Raw genomic sequence first — 20,721 nt, 5'->3', positions numbered from 1 at the left:
TTGCGTTATAATCTTAGCTACTAAGCCAATATAAAAACCAAAATCTGAACATAGCGCATTAAAACAACGGCAGGATTTATAACTACCGAGCCACACCAAAGGTATATAACCAGAAATGGACTTCTAAATTCAAGGTTAATAACTTACAAATTTAAGACAAATTAAAACCAATTGCTCAGAGAACCATTGATGGTCTTTCCACCAGTAAAGATCTTTTTTATATGAAAATATTAAAATTTGGTTTTAAATGTCAATTTTAGTGTCAAATGACAGCTTATTTAACGCTGATTACAAAAATATATGGTTTCTATACAAAAAGATAGAAATTAGGGAGATCAATTTTTACGTCCGGATGTGTCATACTCTATTATTTAATAAATCGTTAATGATAAAATTGTAAAACTTGTTTTTAAGGGCCAGGTTCATAAAGTAGATGTAAAATCTATATGGTCAATCTAACTATTGTGATAATCGTCTGTACCTGAGTACTTGATGAGACAAAACCAAACAGACGAGAAAGGCAGTACAATTAAAGTAAAGGACTCAGTATTTGCTTTTCGTTGACAACTATGATGAAAACAACATATGAAACAATCATCAAAAGTTTCTAGCAATATCAATAATCGAATAATCTGTGGTAAGTTTAACTTTTAAAATGATTTAGCTACATGAATGATGTTGAACTGTAGGAAACATATCGATGTACGATGAGCACCAAAAGTAAGGACATATCTACACCTAACACTGGATCATTACATAAGTTTGGTGATCTTTGGAATGAATTCAGTCAGAATACTGGATTCCACGGAGTCAATAAACTGTCAGGAATAACAAGCAGACACAAAATAAGATGGTGAGTATCCACTTAAAATTTGAATGTTTGTTATTCCTCATTCGTTTCTCACCATTTAATTTAGTTTTTAAACTGTTAGTATTGTGAATAAGGAACACAGTTATAATCTATTAAAATCATACTGGTGTATTAGACACATGATTTTTTTATTAGTTATAATTTGCTGCCAGAAAGTGCGAGTACTCCCAGATCTGTACTTAGTTTATTTTTTGTTGTTAGGATGTAAAAAATATACCTCACTGAGTTTTTCTCATCTGATGAGTTAAGCCTTTATAAACTGATTTGTATATGTTTTTCAAATATTGTACTATATTACATCGCTGTCTCAGGTTAGGGAAGGGTTTGGCGCCCGTTAAAATGATTTACATTTTGTATGTGCCTGTCCCTAGTCAAAAGTTATCAAAAGTACCAGGATTATAATTTAGTACGCCAGACGCACGTTTCGTCTACATAAGACTCATCAGTGACGCTCATATCAAAATAGTTATAAAGCCAAACAAGTACAAAGTTGAAGAGCATTGAGGATCCAAAATTCCAAAAAGTTGTGCCAAATACGGCTAAGGTAATCTATTCCTGGGACAAGAAAATCCTTAATTTTTCGAAAAATTCAAAGTTTTGTATCAGGAAATTTACAAAAATATCCATGTAATTCATATGTTGTCGCTACCTCATAGATAGATATCCTTAGATGTCTTTGGCCTTTTTTTATAGAAATTTTAATCCTCAATGCTCTTCAACTTCGTACTTAATTTTGCTTTTTTTTAACTTTTTCTGGATTCGAGCGTCACTGATTAGTCTTTAAAAGACGAAACGCGCGTCTGGCGTAAATACAAAATGTATGTATGATGAGTTTATGTATTGCTGTTTATAATATATATATATATTTTTTTACATAAATCAGGCCTTTTTTAGTTTTTGGTTGAGAATTGTTTCATTGTCAATTATACCACATCTTTTTATTTACATAGATACGTTGACCTCTTAATATAAAAAAAAAAAAAACATGTACGTAAAGTCATTGAATGAATTCATAAAATTGAGAATGCAATTGGGAATGCGTCAAAGAGACAAGAACCCGACAAAAAAGCATGACCGCCAAACCTCAAATAAACTGATTGCATATTATATTTTTTATTATATGAAAATCAAGCACAATCTTTCTTAGTATCATAAAATAAATGGGAAAATCAAAACCCGTATCATGGCATCAATTCATTTTGAAATAAATGTATTCATTCCCGATTCATAAACCGTATGAGTGAATCAATAAAGATTCAATAATATGAAAAAAGTGTGTTTAAAGGATAAGGTATCTTTTAAGGTGAATGACGACATTTTTGTACTTCGTATAGAATATTACCATACAAGATTAGATGTGAAATATCAAAACGTATAAGACGTCTGCATGTTGATTTGTATTTACGAATGGTATCCTTGTACTGATGATGAAATTTAGTAAATGTTTTTATTAAATTGAGATTTTGACAACCCAGGTGTAATAATTGCTCAGTAATACAGAGATTTCTTTTGTCTAATCAAATACGATGTTACATACACTAGCGAATTGAACAAGTTGAGATATTAATAGAAACATAAGACGGTGACAAAAAGTGAAATAAAACAAATACCAAACTCCGAGAACGTCAACATCTGAAAATGGATATATAACAATAGGAAATGAAACATCATCTCTGTTAAGTCAGTTCAGCAGGATAAATATGTTGGACTCGGAACCGCGATTGTACTCCTTACCGCGATGGTCACGCTGAAATGCAATGGTCTTTGCTGAAGTGCGATGGTTTACACGTTGAAGTGCGATGGTGGCATTGTAACGTTAGCTTTGTTAATAGTTACGCTGAAGTGCGATGGTGGTTAGGCTGACGTGCGATGGTCTGTCTGTGATATTGATTATACAAGCAAAATAGACACGAGATGTTTAAATAAAACAGTATCATTAAAGGAGCAACCATTAAACTTCTAAAATGGTGGTGTGGTATTTGTCTTCGTCGGAATTTGTTTTTCACGCAATGCGCTAACATTTTTTGTATAATTTTTCGATGCATTTGTTTAAAATATCTATATTAAGAAATCACACAATAAAGGTACTGGAAAAATCTTGGATTCAAAATATATTTTTTGTCATTGGTTCCCTTAGAATTGACAACCGTAGTTTGCCATCCTCGTATTTGGTAAATCTTTCTGTTCAGGTCAAATAAAATAAATTAATGTTTTTAATCTAATTTTAAATATGTTTTCCCGATTAGCACGCATTAGTATGGGGATGATAAATTGCTATAAAGTACACGTAGGAACCAGTTATGTTTTAGACAATTATTACCGTAGCCACAATAAAATAAGACTAGAGCGACGGTTTTATTACAAATCAGGATATATCTCGAAAATTAAACATTATATCAACTTGATATAACAAAACATTGCTAATACTAGCATTTTTCTCTTTTTTTAAGTTGTCCATGTGGCGCTTACTTAAAGATAAATCAAAAGTAATATATAAAAGATAAATATACTTTATTTATATTGCAAAGAGTTTTTGCATAATTCCAAACACTGTTTCGCCCATTTTCTGGTCAAGTTTATCTTTCATGCTCTTTGCTTTCACGTGTAATGCAACACACTTTCAAGGACTTGAAATGTGCGTTACTTTCCTTTTCACTCCCTTTCCTTATTTAGCATGAAACCTCTATCTACAATCCCATCATCCTACTTCGAATCTTTGTTGTATTTGATTATGTCACAATATGTTAACGTACTGATAAACCATCGCACCTCAGCGTAGGGACTATCACACTTTGGCGAGGACCATCGCAATTCAGCGTAACCATCGCACTTTAGGGGACGAACATTTGATATTCTGGGGGGGGGGGGGGGGCAGGAGGATTTGTTTTTGATCGGTTATTTATTTTTGTAAACTAAGAGGGCAGATTATTCATTTTCTGCACTGTTGAAGCAAGATTATTCATTTTCACTAAAGCAAGGGACTGATTATTCATTTTTTTACAACTATATTATTGATATTCGAAAACATACAATTTTATAAAAGATTTGTTTATTATAAATAATACATATATAGTATAGTCAAGTCATTATGTACCATTTCATTAGATTAACCACCCCCTCTGCAGAAATGAATCTTTTAAATTCCCAACTGCGTATATACATAGTATTAAAGTTTAGTTATAACTAGGCACTTTTAAATGTATTGGCAAACATGCTACGCCGAGAAGGGTTTTGGAGCCACTAAAGGCCCAAGAAGCTGTAGAACAAATGATACAAAATCATGCTTTCTGGATGTTACGATGACCCTTTCATAATCTGAAAATGAAGTTTTGTTTTAATAATTTTTTGACAATATTTTGGTTTCAAAGCAAAAGGTATAAATTCAGTGCAAGACTGAAGTTTCTAGGGACAACATCAAAAGACCAAGGTGCATGATAAAGCAAAAATGGAACTCACATAGTTAAGCCTGTGGCTGCTGTTTTTTTTTTTAAACTTATGATCAATGTCATAACAAAATTACTAGATTACAAAAGGAATGCAACACTAACAGAATTAATGAACAAAGAACAAATAAATAAGAAACATTGATCCCGAAAAATCAGGGCTATAAGTCTGAGGGAAAACAGAACTTTCTTCTTGCAAGGCCGTGAACACAATTTGATATGGAGACACCGTTTGGTTTTGAAATTTCCTACATGTAGTTACGGCCCTGTTAAAATAAAAGTGAGGTAAGGTTTCCTGAGACAATATACCTCAAGTTAAATGAAACCAATTTTCAGACATTTCAAGTATATTTATATAATATTTATACCTTTGTTATTAAAAAATTTGGAAAGTATTTCCCGATTTTTTTGGGGAAAAAAGATGCATTTATGATGAATTTATGAAGAATCTGGTGCCATCTCATACGTTCGATTAGACCTGCTGAGTTATTTATTTTCTATACATTGCAAATCAAGTAATTTATTTTCAAACTACCACAGAACAAACCATTTATTTTTGTGATTATCAAGGCTGAGTTATTTATTTTCAAAATCCTCCTGCCCCCCCTTCCCCCGAATATCAAATGGTCGTCCCCTTAGCGTCCTCATCGAACCTCCGAGTCCAACAAATATATTAAGTAACATACTGAAGTCTTCATTATTAAGAGCCAAAATATTATCTAAAATATCTTCTAAATATCTAAAAGTGTTATTTAATTTTTTGTTTGATAACTTGACGATATACAGAATTTCCATAGCGAACAAAAAAAGTATCCAGTAAAAGTTCAAGTGTAGTTTTATTAAAGCAGGTCCAATTGACATTATTCTTTGTGTATTGTTATTAAAAAAATGACATAAAAAAATTTGAACATGAAACTAATAATTTCAGAGCATTACATATAATAATTCAATTTTCTCCAATTCTGGTTTCAGGTTATTGTGGACCTGTATTATTTTATCATGTGGTGTATACCTTACAGTAACGGTGGTAGCGGAATTAAAACATTATTATACATATCCCTCAACAATGACACAATATACCCAACCTCAAAATGAAATAGAGTTTCCAACAGTGACAATTTGCGATTTAAATTCATTAAATAAAAGTGCAATTAAAAATGATTCAAGGATAGATAGTTATTACTTTAATATAAGTCCTTTAGGCATTTACTCAAATGTTAAAACGAACTGGAGCGATCCGTTTTTTGAACAAGAAGGGTTTTACCGTAACCAAACATTCGACGATGTAATGACAGATCACAAACATATTCTTGATCCTGGTGGAATTTTGTCAAAAGCAAGTTTTCATTTTAATTATTTAGATGTTAGGAAATACTTCAAAGTTAAATTGACTCGCAGTGGACCATGTTTGACATCAAATCCAGATATGAAAATAAAAACAAATAACGTAGGATCAGTCTTTCATTTGACTTTGATGCTTGATTTGGACAGTGCAAATAACTACTATGGCATAACGTATGGCGAAGGACTTCAGGTAATTGTTTCCTATGTTGAATTAACACCACATTGTTCATTAATATTGAAGTTAATCATAGGAAACATAAGCTTAAAAGATACAATTGTTTCATGAATAAATAGTGTCTTCAGGGAAAATACAGGTTAAAACAAATATATGATACTTGATATGACGATTATTATAAACTTATATTAAGGGTGTATACCAATTCATGTTTATAAATCATTTCAAGGTAAAAATAGCAAATGGCGTAAAGTTGCCAACAAAAGGCCAATGTATCTAGATCTATCACATCATGTTCTGGTATGAAACTTTGTCTGAGTGTTTAACCAGAAGGGGTCTCATGGATTTTTTTTTGAATTTCTACTTAATTAATTGTCTTATACATGATAAATTTTGAAACATTTCTTCAGCTTATGGTCTTTATTTGATAAAAGTCGATCGAGTAGGTACTCCGCTCTTGATAACATAATGTCAAAGTTAGTATATGACGTCAAATTTGTCAATTATACATGTTACGTCTTGCGACGCAATACCGTGCGTAACGTCACTACGTTCGAGAATCTCCGAAGAGACATTTATTATCGAAAGGCGCACCTAACGCAGTAAAATTGCAGTAACCCATCAAAATTTTGAGGGATGAATAGATAAGGAAACATTTTGCTTATCATGCTGACCGACCAAAATTTTGACGTAGAGAGATAAAAAGTAAACACACTGAAATACTGAACTCAAATTCAAAACGAAAAGTCCTATCTTAAATGGCAAAATCAAAGACATCAGAAGAATGGATAACAATGGATAAGATGAAGAAATAGACCAATAAGATATTGATATGCCAAAAACTAAATATTAAATTCAATGTTATTTTTTTCTCAGTTCTTAGTTCATGATCCAAATGAAGATCCTATTTTCCAAGGAGTAAGCGGTTTTTATGTTGAACCAGGAAGAGATGTATATGCTTCGGTGACTAAAAAACAGGTAAATATATTTGTAATGGTTAACATTTAAAGTCATATGAAACCTCAAATTAAAAAAAAAATAATGCATATTTTTTTTATAAATAAATGGATAGTTTTCATTATAAAACTTTTGTACACATACTTTTTCCAAAGAACATTCTTTAATTTGTCCACATTTAGAAGAAGTTTACTTTTTTTAATTGCTTGCTTCCAGGAACCAAATCGCCAACATATTTTCCGTATGCAAAGTGACCTTAGAGTGACCCTTCTCGTAAAAATCTGGTGATCGCAATACGCATGGATCTTTCATTATAATAAACTGTTACCTGATTGTACATGTTAAACATGTTCTCAATATCCATGCTTCTTTGTTGATTGTTTACTATAAGGTGACACTCGGTAAACTATGGCTTCAAAACACGACAATTAAGGAGCTGTCATATTTTTACATATTAACAGACAGAGAAAAAAAATGATGATTATACAATATGTTTGCGTAAAAAAAGAGGATAAAACCGTGCACAGAAGACTAAGTTTATGATATATACATGCATTGGTTCAAGAATTTGATAAACATCATTTTTCACCAGTCAGTCGTTTCATATTACTTTAATTTCAATGATAAATCATGCCTTACCATATTACATCTACGTGAATACAAGTTTAATGTTTTTCAACTCTCGTCTGGCGTACCAAATTATAACCCTGGTACCTTTGATAACTATTGGTAACATTTTTTTAAAATAAGAAAATACCTTTATTTCAATAAGTTTAATCTTCAAAAGATCACCATTTATACAAATTATTAATACAAAATCTTTATCGTAATGTTGATATAAGTTTTCGTTCACGTAACTAAAAGCAGCCATAAGTATTTATTTGTTTAGAATTTAAGATAACTGTATTAAGATTTTTTTTATGGATGCCTATTTTAGTTTGAGTATTTGCCGAAGCCCTATGAAGCTATGGAGAATGTATTTTGTAGAGAGCACAAGAACGACGACGGTTCTGAATACTATAGAAGCTCTTGTTATAGGGATTGTTTATCATCTTATCTTTTAGACAGGTGTAATTGTCTCCCTTACACACATAACAGTAAGTACCAGAAATAATTAAACTCGAAAAGATATACTAGTGGATGCAACAAATGAGACAGAACTAATATCAACTTTTATTTCTCATCTGTTGCTACAATGTTTTGCCTTTATCGGTGCCACTTAAGGATTCGATTAAAACTTTATCAGTTTGACGATACTAGACAGTGACCGGGATATGTGTGTATGGTTTTAATTGCAAAATGTTGAATAAATAATAATCAACATGTAGCATTGACACTTTCTGAGATGTGTTAACAACACAATAATTACAAATAAAAGTAAAAGAGAAAACCATCACATGATAACGTGATATAGAGATTATCACGTGACTTTGTTAACAAATATTTGTTTCAAGTAACAAACGTTCCTTTAAACTTTATTATAAAAAATGCCATAATATTAATTTAAGACAGACAGACAGATACCATAAACTTATTGACATATAAACATGTCAGCCAGAGTTTGAGCTTGTTTTGCTATATCTATAAAAACAAGATTGACGAAAAAAGGTCATTTATTCAAAATCATAAAATGCAAAAAAATACAATTTGCAAATAAAACATTTGACATAAAAGTTCATAATTAATATGCAATTATAATACATAATTAATACGAAATTACATCAACTAAAATCATATCAATTGAATAAATGACAAATAATAGCAAAGGTGGGGAGAAAAATCTGCCCAACTAAAAAAAAAATAATCTATTAACAAAACTACTTGTAAAGATAAATAAAGGGAGGTTTGCGGGTGGGAAATTTAAATTTCACGCAATGTTTTAGAATCACAAGTTATCAAGGCGAAAGTTAAGGATAAAAGGAAGTGCACACATGGCACGTAAACTTGTGTTGACCCCGCAAGATCATTGACCAATAAGAAGTAAGGAATCCACTCACATGGTTTTCTACACGTGAAAAAGTGATACACAATTTAGACAATAAATCAAATAGCAATGTTATACAAATCTGACCCCAAGGTCACATCAGAGACATCGTAAAATTTACAATATAAAGTTCTCATTCTTTTTATCAGTTAAAGCTATAAAACTACAAAGTTAATCTTCCCTGCTGTCTTAAATTATTTTATTCCGCTTCTTAATTAGCAAATAAAATTGGTTTTAAGACAGACAGACAGATACCATAAACTTATTGACATATAAACATGTCAGCCAGAGTTTGAGCTTGTTTTGCTATATCTATAAAAACAAGATTGACGAAAAAAGGTCATTTATTCAAAATCATAAAATGCAAAAAAATACAATTTGCAAATAAAACATTTGACATAAAAGTTCATAATTAATATGCAATTATAATACATAATTAATACGAAATTACATCAACTAAAATCATATCAATTGAATAAATGACAAATAATAGCAAAGGTGGGGAGAAAAATCTGCCACAAATACACTCTTACATTAAGAGTGGATCCCCCACCCGAGGGCTCTGGCGACATGAATCCAGTCTAAAATTCATGTTATAAAAATCAATTATTTATAAATAAAAAAACAAAAAAATTTAAAAAAAATTACAGATTGCAGTTACAGACCAGGCAATGCTGACATCCATAACATGCTCTCAGAACAAATCACAAAACATATAATAATGTACACAACTGTAAAATATTCAAAATTGAAATTAGCATTTCTTATGACAATGATTAATCACAAGATTAATAAAACAGACACAGGTTATTAATAACAGATATTAAAATAATTAAATGGCACATATTTTGGCAGGCAATGCTGACCCAAAGCTGTGCAATAAATAACTTAAAAATTTTGCATCCTTATATATTTCATAAAAGCACTCGATTTCCATCTCCCCATCCCTTGAATCACGGAGTGGGGAATTCCCCTAGCTGCAGCAGAAGTCGCAGCCCCTATCCTGAAACTGTGTGCTTTATAGTACCGAGTATCTAAACCGATGAATGAGAGAGCCGACTTTAAAGAGGTGGTGAAATAAGACCTAGTAACTGGAGCTCCAGACTTAAATTGGAACAAAGGTCCACTTGAATGGCCAAATTGAGACAGATAGTGATGTACATGAATGACTGGACACGTAATATTATCTGCACAAATCGGGATATAGATGGTTTTTGGATGCAGATCACTGTGTTTATAATATGTCATGGTTAAAGACATACCTTTCAAAGAACTATTTTCACGATCAAATGATATGTCGCCAACCTGAAGCACCTGCTTTGTATCGGAGCCGCCTTTGGTCGATATCTCACCTACTCGTAAAAAGGCATAAAAAGCAAGCAGAAACATAGCCTTAAGGGCTAATTGGTTGTCTACATTAACAATTACACACTGCAAAGAGTCAATTAATTTGATCAAGATGTCCTTAGTTATAGGTAGTCTAGGGTCATTCTTGCCTTTCAAATTCTGTACACCTTTCAGAATTTTATGAATAACAAACATATCTGTTGGATCAGGCCAGCTATTTGATTTGTGCACAAAACTCAAAGCCGATATATGGGTGGCGATAGTTGATGGACTATAATTTCGTAAGAATAAATTAGCAATAAAATGAGATAGGAGTATGTGGGAAGATGGAAATGGTCTGCATTCAGCATAATACGTCTCACAAAATTGTAAATAACTATTTATCATTCTAGAGTAAGATTTGTGTGTAGCATCTGATAAAGATGCTGTAAACAACTTAGCAACTACAGATTTAAAAATTGCACTGGAACTATTGTCTGTTTTGGAGACAACCATGGAGCAATCAGGCGCACTTTCTGGAAAGAAAAACGAGAGAGGAGATCACAAACGACATTATGATTTCCTGGGATATGCTTAGCTCGGAAGTATATATTATGCTTTAAAGATGCTAGGACTAAACGTCTTACAAGTCTCATAATGACGCTGACCTTCGAAGAAGTTTTATTGATAATTTCAACTACTGCAGAATTGTCAGTGAAAAACAAAACCTTACGATTTTCTAAACATTTGCCCCATATTTCGACAGCTAGCACAATAGGAAAAAGTTCCTTAACGGTTATATGTTCAGGTTCAATTTCAGGAGGCCAACTACCTGTGAACCAGTCATTACCAAATACAGCTGCAAAGCCTCCATGCACTCCTGCGGCATCGGAATACAGTCTTAAAGTATCAGAGGACACCCAGTTGTCGAATAGAAAGCATAATTTCCCATTAAAATGTTCTATAAACTCGAACCAAGCCCTCAGATCCGCTCTTGCTTCTGCATTTAAGGTGATACGGAATTGAGGATTAGTGTGACCTAGAGTGAGATTTATTAATCTTCGTAAAAAAGCTCGACCCGGTATGATAACACTGCATGCAAAATTTAATAAGCCAATTAAAGATTGCAAATCTCTTAGAGTCACACTTCGCCGTCGTTTGACGGAAACTAGCATATCATATATTTTCTCGATTTTATCAGAAGGCAACCTGGCTATCATTTCATTAGAATCAATTTCGATGCCATAAATGGTTAAAACCGTGGTAGGAAATCGGGTTTTTTCATGCTTGATTGGCACTCCAATCGTTTTACATAACTTCAAAAAGGAATGCAGTGCATAGTCACAAGCTTTACTACTTGCTTTACTTGCTTTAGAATTTACCATTCCATGTAAAGCCTAAAAAATGGTAATCTTCTGGATTTATGGGCAATAAACGAAATGCATTTTCAACGTCCGCACGTGCCATCAGGGCTTTATGGCCTTGACTTTGAACTAAATGAATGACATTTTCAATATTTTCATAAGATACCGAAGTATATTCAGCAGGGATTGACGAATTGACAGAATTTCCTTTAGGAAATGACAAATCATGTATAACACGGTATTGACCATCTTCTTTTTTCGGTACGAGACCCAATGGGGAACAAATAAAATTAGGCAAGGGCGGCGAATTAAAAGGACCTCTATACCGCCCTTTCTTAATTTCCTTTTCTATTTTTTCCGTCACAATTTCAGGTTTATCCAGCGCACTTTGATGATTTTTACAAGTCAGAAATGAAATGTTTTCACCATTAGCACCTAACTTAAAGCCCTTTGTAAATCCATTAATCAAAAATTCTCTTAGTTCCGGATCATAAAGCTCTAAGTATTTACTAAGCATAACCAGTTTAACTGGAGTTGGAAGGTTTACCACCTGTTGGTCGTTTATTACAGATGTCTGAAGCATGTTTTTTTCCACAGTGAATACATTGGTGTTTGAGTTTGCACGCTTTGCTTCCACACATACCAGTGTCGCAGTATCTCCAACAGAAACCGATTGGGTATTTACCTTGTTTCTGTTGGGTTTTACCGAGAAAGGGCGACCTGCTGTTTTTTGAACCAGACGACTGAGAATGTTGCTGATAATTGCCTGAATGTTTTATAGCCGTAGCCAAACGATATAATTCATCGTGCAAAATGACCCAATCTAACCTATGAACTACTCTCAGCTTTCTAAATTCTTCATCATAAAGTTTTACTGCCTGAATGCCACTCTCATAACCAAGTTTTCTCATATTATTTCCATATTTTATCAGATCTAACATCATGTGCGGATACTTAGTAAGATAAATTGATAAAAATATATCAAAGGCGTTATTCCACTGGTGCATGCTTGAAATTGCTTTTGGGTTTGAATTGGAAGTTGTCATAAGTTTGACACCAGTGGCAATTACATGAATTTCTTCAGTGGATTGAGTTTGTGGCAGTAAGGCAGCAAAATCTACATATTCATTATTAAAAATAATATTTCTAATTTTTTCATTTACATGATATGCTAAAGGCAATGAGTTCTTGATTAAATTTACAGAGCTAAATGTTATAGGAGTAGTACCTTCCCTCTGTGAGTCTAAATTATAGTTCAATGGTAGAGGCATCGAAGTGTTGTCTTGAAGCAAGCTGGTGTTAACTGGATGTACAACAGTGTTCATTACGGTTGATGAAGAACAAGGCATTGGTGGAATAACTAAGCTTGGGTTTCTCATTGTAGAGGTACTTGCTTGAGTTTGATGTGCTGTTGGATTAACTAACTCAGCTAGTGACGGCTGATGTTGAGATGTTGGTTCTTGAGATGATGGTTCATTTCGCATACGGTTAAGTAAAGCCAAAGCAATTTCGTCTGCCGTAGGCATTTTTTCAGGAGGACTTGTGGAAGATTGTCCCGCATCTTCAACGGAAATGTTACTTTCTGTGATATTTAATACTGTTGGTGACCTTTTTTGTGTCCGTTTTCTCTTCTCAGGTATGACTACTGGATCTGGCACAGTTACCGAACTGGAGGATTTAACCGAAGCTGCTCTCCTCTTTGGTTGTTTTGCTCTAGGCATACTTAAGTACTAGAGAAAAGAAAAAGAAAAAGAAATTGTAACAAACCGCTGAATGTATCCAAAAAAAATAATTTTAAATTTGTTTTAATAATGCATAATGATTAATAATGGTATGAAAATTGAAATTTAGATTTAAATTCCAGTGCAACCCAAAACTACATGTATCAACGTATTAGCAAACATAATAAATTGACAACATGAATTAAATATCATCAAATATCTAAAAAAAAAACTACATGTATAAAATATAATACATGGCAATTATAACCTATGATACAGGTTACAATGCAAAGATTATTATGTTCCAAACCAATATCACCGTGACAATAATAACTGAAGTAGCATGAGTTTCATGACGAAGCATAGAAAATCAAATAAAACACTACATTAACACATATTTGACGAAGCAAATACACAGAGGGCATAAGTACAAGCAACCACGCCCTCCGCACCAGTTAAAATATCATCCACCTTACACCAAGCTAGTAAGGAAAATTGGTTTATTTGCAAAAACAAATAGACAAAGGTCATAAGTACAAGCAACCACGACCTCTGCACCAATTAAAAAACGGTAACCTTACCCAAGTAAGCAAGGAAATTAGGTTTGAAAAATAAAATATTAGAAAATGATAATCAATAAATGAAATAAAATAAGTTTTGGGTTGCGACATATTTAAAAAAAAAAAACAATTTTCATACCGTAAATACAAAGTAATGAGTAACATAATTATGCATACATTAAAATAAACCACGTCTCATACAGATGCCTAAGGCGGATCTGATACTATTTGCAAACTTTAAAGTGCCTTTTTTATTTAAATGCACACCGTCATTTGCTATCAGTGATTCAGAATCAGACCACATGCCTCTATGGTGCCAAAACGATAATTTGTCTATATTCTTTATGATCAATTTTACATGTGTATTTACTTCATTAACAATTTCGTTGTAATTATATGGCCGATTCGCATTAAAACGGTGAAAAAGTTTGAAAAAATTATTCTCTAACCTGTATTTCGTTTGGAATACTTACTTTTTTACTAAATCCAGTGGAAATAATATTTCATAACTTTTCTTCTATTTAAAACTTATATTACGAGGAACGTTAGTTTTGTGACTGTCAATTGTAAAACTTCAAACCTTACCATGTACTATGGAACACCTGTACCATTAAATTGTTGGTTATGATTGATTAAATAGAATTCAAAGAAAATAAGAAAACTTATACTGTCAGAAAAGGAAATATTTTTGTTGTTCTGTTGTAATCCAAATATAAGAGCATAGTCAAATACAAAATAATCTGGTTCGTTTTTTCTAGAATATCATATACTGGAGATGCAGTAAAATTTTACTGGTTTATACGTAAAGAAAACATAAAATGGACCGGATATTAAATACTTTGCTTTCTCGTTGTTTTTACTAGAAACAGTAATCAGTATTGATGAAATATGTGCACTTTGTTGTAGATACATATTACTGCTCTAAGTTTGACCTGGCTACATGTATTATGAAAGCAACAGGTAAAGTGTGTCATCATATTCACAAAGTACACATTGATCTTAATATTTCAAAATTTAATTCTGTATCTCAATAAGTTAAGATAAATAGATGCATTGTAAGAAACCTTGTGTAACTTTAGTTTAGAACAAGATTGTACACGAATTCTTTAGGAAATAAAAATACTGAACGAGGAAGGTTCAATTGGAAAATCTCTAACCACATGGCAAAATAAAAAAATAAAACACATCAAACGAATTGACAACAACTGGTACAGGCATTTTCAGATGTAGAAAATGGTGGATTGAACGTTTTATAGAAGTCTTAACTTTAAAAAGTTATCAAAGGTGCAAGGATTATAATTTAGTACGCCAGACGCGCGTTTCGTCTACTCAAGACTCATCAGTGACGCTCATCAAAATATTTATATATAAAAAAAACATATTTAAAGCCAAACAAGTACAAGGTTGAAGAGCATTGAAAATCCAAAATTTATAAAAATGACCACATTATTGATATTCATGTCAACACCGAAGTGTTGACTACTGGCTGGTGATACCTCGGGGACGAAACGGCCACCACAATGGCATCGACCCAGTGGTGTAAAAAAAGGTACCAGGATTATAATTTAGTACGCCAGACGCGCGTTTCGTCTACTCAAGACTAACAACACTAGACTTAAATACAATAGAATTTAATAATAATTAAAAACAATTTAGCGGTTTAGAGACAGAAGTTATATTGGTAACCTTAAGGATTATTTTTGATAACATACATTCAAACAAGAATCCGTCTGCCTCCTTCTGTCATCATGTAGTATTTATCAAAATACTCAAATTTTTTACTTGCATCTAAAAACAGCCTTGTTTTAAGTTTATTGCTTACTGTTCGCAAATCTTATGCATTTTAAGAAAAATCTAGAATTGGCAGTAAAGACAAAATTTGCGTTTGCCTCAGAAAGACGAGGGTGTATATATAATGGTAAAATTGTTGCCCCAACCTAAAAACCCATGGAAAAACGGTTACAATGGTTTTTAAATAACAAGAAAAGCAACACTCTTCTAATGCAGACATTAAATTATTTTTACCCATTTTGTCTTAAAGTGGCAGCGTATTTACATATGGGTTTGATTGCCGGATGGCAGAAGTAATAATATTATTTGGATAGAATAAAGATGTTTTATGAGTACAAAGCAGACCATTAACTTTTGTTATGTAAATTGGACTATAGTACTAATTTTTCCATTTATATATGAAAAGAACCAACTTCAGCTTTTATAATTGTTCTATAGTTGTGGACAGACATAAACCTTTACTAGTTTGGATAGGATCAAAAGTACTACAGACTTAGCTTTATTTGGCAATTTATTGTGGGTCCGACGTGCTTTTCAACGTATATCTTTATTTGACATTTTTTATTTTTTAATTCTAGTTTACTGAAGAGCATTTTGTAGATGAAAGGGACGTCTGACTTACATAATTTAAGCCTTGCATCTATAATGATTTATTTAGAAATTTCAATCCGATCAAAATATGGTATGCAATGCAATGCAGTTTTATGCATTCGAAAACGCCGCAGTTTGTATTACACACAATTTGTTTTCTTCAGTTGACCAACAATTAAAAAGACCAGCGTTGTTTCACCTCTACGACGATACGTGTTATATTTTAAAACATTATATATGACAGTTGTTTACATTCTTTGTTTAAGGAGACTACTACAACATATCAAAGCTAGTTGATAAGTGTGATTGTCCATTGTCGTGTTCATACACACATTATGACGTGTCATTGACGTCATCACTATTTCCATCGGATTTCTACAGTGAGAAGTTATTTGATTTCGTTGGAGTAAAAGATTTGAACTATTACAGGTAAACGTACAATCAGGTATAATGTTTGAGGGTCTTTAATAAAATTGCCTAATATATTATGGCTTCTTTGAGTCGTTAGGTATTAATTGACCATACATCACGGCTATCTTCTTTTAATATATAAAACATTATCAGCAATCAAAGACGGGCTTCAAAGTTATTGTGAAACTGCCTATTCTAGAGGGGGCGTGAATCAGATGTGGATACTTAAAAATTCCAAAGATCTTTTAGAGTACATACAATCTAACTCTCTTTCATCTTGTAACAGTATTAAAACATTTGACTTTTCTACTCTGTACACTAGTATTCCACATTCCAAACTAAAAGACAAATAGAAAGAGTTGGTATTGCTTTGCTTCGTAAAAAAGAATGGCCAACGTAGATACAAGTATCTTGTCTTAGGGAGGGATAAATCCTACTTTTTAAAGGATCACTCTGATTCGAACAAAAAATTCTCTGAAACTGATATTATCAAGATGCTTGATTTCTTGATTGACAACATATTTGTTACGTTCGGAGGACGTGTTTTTCAACAGACTGTCGGCATTCCAATGGGAACAAACTGTGCCCCTCTACTTGCCGACTTGTTTCTTTATTATTATGAGGCTGACTTCATGCAGGAACTTCTTAGGAAGAAAGATAAGAAGTTAGCACTATCCTTTAACTCTACTTTTCGCTATATAGATGATGTTCTTTCACTAAATAATTCAAAATTTGGTGACTATGTGGAACGCATCTATCGAATCGAGCTAGATATAAAGGATACTACAGATACAGTTAAGTCAGCCTCATATCTTGACTTACATCTAGAAATTGACAATGAGGGTCGGTTGAAAACAAAACTTTACGACAAAAGAGATGATTTCAGCTTTCCAATTGTGAACTTTCCATTTCTAAGTAGCAACATTCCAGCAGCACCTGCATACGGGGTATATATCTCCCAATTGATACGATATTCCCGTGCTTGCATTTCCTATCATGATTTTCTTGATAGAGGTTTGCTGCTCACAAGGAAGCTATTAAACCAAGAGTTCCAAATGGTGAAGTTGAAATCATCCCTTCGTAAATTTGACGGACGCCATCACGAGTTGGTTGACCGTTATGGAATAACCGTATCACAAATGATATCGGATATGTTCCTTACGTCGTAACTACAATCCCCTTCCCTTTCCTGACTGTGACCTACCGAATTAGACTATTTACCGGATTTGTTATCACATAAGCAACACGACGGGTGCGTCATGTGGAGCAGGATCTGCTTAACCTTCCGGAGCACCTGAGATCACCCCTATTTTTTTGGTGGGGTTCGTGTTGTTTATTCTTTAGTTTTCTATGTTGTGTCGTGTGTGCTGTTGTTTGTTTGTCTTTTTCATTTTTAGCCAAGGCGTTGTCAGTTTGTTTTAGATTTATGAGTTTGACTGTCCCTTTGGTATCTTTCGTCCCTCTTTTAGGTTAATAAAATGTCTTCGATCAACAGAACAAACCGTTTTGTTCCCGTGGATTCAAAATTAAGATAATAGATTCAAACCTTTACATCTTCTTGCACTTATAATACATTGAATTGCCATTCAACAGAGAGCATACTATATGTATCACTCTATCAAATATTTTAGTACATAAGACCATGTTTGTCATTGTCATTTTTCTTAGGCCAATTTGACCTTGACAATAGATATTTATTCATAATACTAGCTATTGAACCTATATTGTAGCATGCATGTTCAGCTGTTAACCTTATTATTCAATGTAATGTAAAGTGGTTCCCGCTAGTGGTTCTCGTTATGTTGATATGCCTTTCAAAGATCAGAATGAGTTGTTGTCCTTATTTTATAATCAATAATTTATCATTGGTTGAACTCGTTTTTATTTTGAAAATGATTTATATATTTTTCCTTACTAGTATTTACTCTGTTTTGAGCCTCTTCAGGTGTACATATTGACCTCTAGAAGTCTAGGAGTAATTAATATATTAAATATAGCACTGTTTCAGATTTGAATTATGATATTGTTTATACTTATTGTTATTATTTGTATTTCAGAAAAAACTACATATCCCTCCATATTTATTTTGACCAACTTTCTACAACGATTTCAAAGCAGGTACCAAAATATTCCTCTGCCGGAGATATATTTGGTGAGTATATTATAATGAAGCACTTCCACAGTGACATTATCCGTAGTCAAAGCAGGTTTCACAATATTATTCTGCTCGTGATATCTTTTGAATGTATATCATCATTTTGATTGTTATTTATCGGTAGTTAAAACAGGTACCAAAATATTCATCTGCTCGAGATTTTCAGTATGTAAGTTATCGTTTGGTCTGTTCTGCGGTTACATTGCTACTTATCGTTAGTCATAGCAGATACCAAAATATTCCTCTGCTCGAGATATATTTATAAAGTATGTGATCATGTTGATCTATTCACAGGTTACATTGTTATTTATCAGTAGTGAAAACAGGTTCAAAACTTTTCCAAAACATTCAAACATTCAACGTTAAAACTTTCAATTTATCTTTGTTGAGACAAGAATTGCTAGCAAACTGATGAGAAAAATAGACGAAGTGTCTTTGATCAAAAATAATTTCAATAGTTATAATTCTTTAAGGCTATGACAGAACATTTCACAACAAAGAATATAGTGACATATAACACTATAAGACTACACAACGATATGTCAGTGAATCTGCAAGCCAGAATTTAAAACCGTACAACATTTTTTTTTTCCAATGGCAGTAAAATTTACCAGTCCTTCATCCCGCTAGCCCGAATTAGCACAACACACATAGCTAAGTATTTGTGTCTTTTTTTTTATCCAAAAATTTAAGAAAAAAAAAATATATTTGCCAATTGATGTTCAGATGAGTAATTTATAGTTACTGTTTAATATTGAACTCGATTCGAGTGAATCAAGGAATCATTGGGATATAATTAACATTATTTATATTCACAAGCAAACCTTGGAGGCCAGATGGGATTGTTTCTTGGAGCCAGCATCGTTACCCTCACAGAACTTTTGGAGTTTCTGGTATTTGCTGTCTGGACACTTGTTTGCAACCTAAGAAGCCGGGAAAACAGAGTAGAGAAAATAGCAAAATAATGATGAAAACAAGATTGCTCAAATAGAAACAACAGTTTGATTTGCATTCAACTTGTTACAAGTGAAAAGACAAGTGCTGGTTATACTCTCACATACATTACGAATGATGCACAATCAATAATGAATTCTTTCATTTATTCTTGTGTTATTTTCAGGAAAGTTAAATGCAATTTTCAAATTGGCACTGTATGTTTGAAATTCAAACAAAAACTAAATATATTAAACAATAGCGCAACCATTAATTTAATTAATATCAACTCTTTAATATTCCCTTTTATTATCAAAGCTCTTGAATTTTAGTTTTGATATATTTATGATGTTCTGTCACTAAATAAACCATAATCAATTTAGGGCTTACCTTTATTTTAAAACTGATGGTGGACTGATAATTCATCAGGCAGTCGGTATTCCATTTGGTGTAGTAATTGGTTACCACTACTAGCCGTATTGTTTTTGTTCACATATGAATCAGAATTCAAAGAGAAAACATCTCGATAAGTTCTTTAATTTCACTCTTATATTGGTGATACTATTTTACTCAATAACCCACGCTGAAATAAGTGCAGAGTCTAAGATTATGCTACACGCTCTTGCATGGTCACACTTTACGTACTTCATTTAAAGATAGCAGTATAGTTGTCTGATCCGTAATTTTAACGATCGTGTCCCATTGTTAAATGTGAATTTGCATGCATTGAAGGAGACGCTTATCTGTCAACTCAAGCACCCTGTCTTCTTTTGGAGTACGTGATGTTCCCTTAGTTTTTGTTTCTTATTTTGATTTGTCTGTTTTTCATTCCTTTAATACAGAGATTTTCGTTATAAAATTTGATACATAGATAACTCACTTGCTTTTCAATGATGTGCTAGTGTTCATTTTCTACAAAATCTTGTTACTAACCTGTAAATTCCAAAATACCTCGTGCTGAGTCAATAAATTTGAGCGCACTCTTACAGGTGTACTTGATTTGGTCCATATTTTTATTTGTTTTAACCAAAAACTACATCAATAAACATGTTTGTAGGAAATTAATGCTAGCACTGCATGCAATAATCCTATATC

General features: G+C 32.6%; 1 protein-coding gene across 1 annotated transcript; it reads left to right on the top strand.

The window, feature by feature from the left end:
- The first annotated feature begins 579 nt into the window (after positions 1-579).
- Positions 580-19,785, top strand: LOC139490974 (acid-sensing ion channel 5-like). The gene is made up of 8 exons (XM_071278149.1): positions 580-853; positions 5,287-5,848; positions 6,710-6,811; positions 7,728-7,887; positions 14,652-14,705; positions 16,394-16,556; positions 18,596-18,690; positions 19,513-19,785. The coding sequence occupies exons 1-8, from the start codon at positions 708-710 to the stop codon at positions 19,656-19,658; spliced, it is 1,428 nt and encodes a 475-aa protein (XP_071134250.1). The 5' UTR covers positions 580-707; the 3' UTR covers positions 19,659-19,785.
- Positions 19,786-20,721: the final 936 nt, after the last annotated feature.

The sequence above is a fragment of the Mytilus edulis genome, chromosome 10, assembly GCF_963676685.1.
Source record: "Mytilus edulis chromosome 10, xbMytEdul2.2, whole genome shotgun sequence".
Classification (NCBI taxonomy): domain Eukaryota; kingdom Metazoa; phylum Mollusca; class Bivalvia; order Mytilida; family Mytilidae; genus Mytilus; species Mytilus edulis.
Note: the sequence above shows the minus strand (reverse complement) of the source record. Positions and strands in the feature narration are given on the sequence as shown.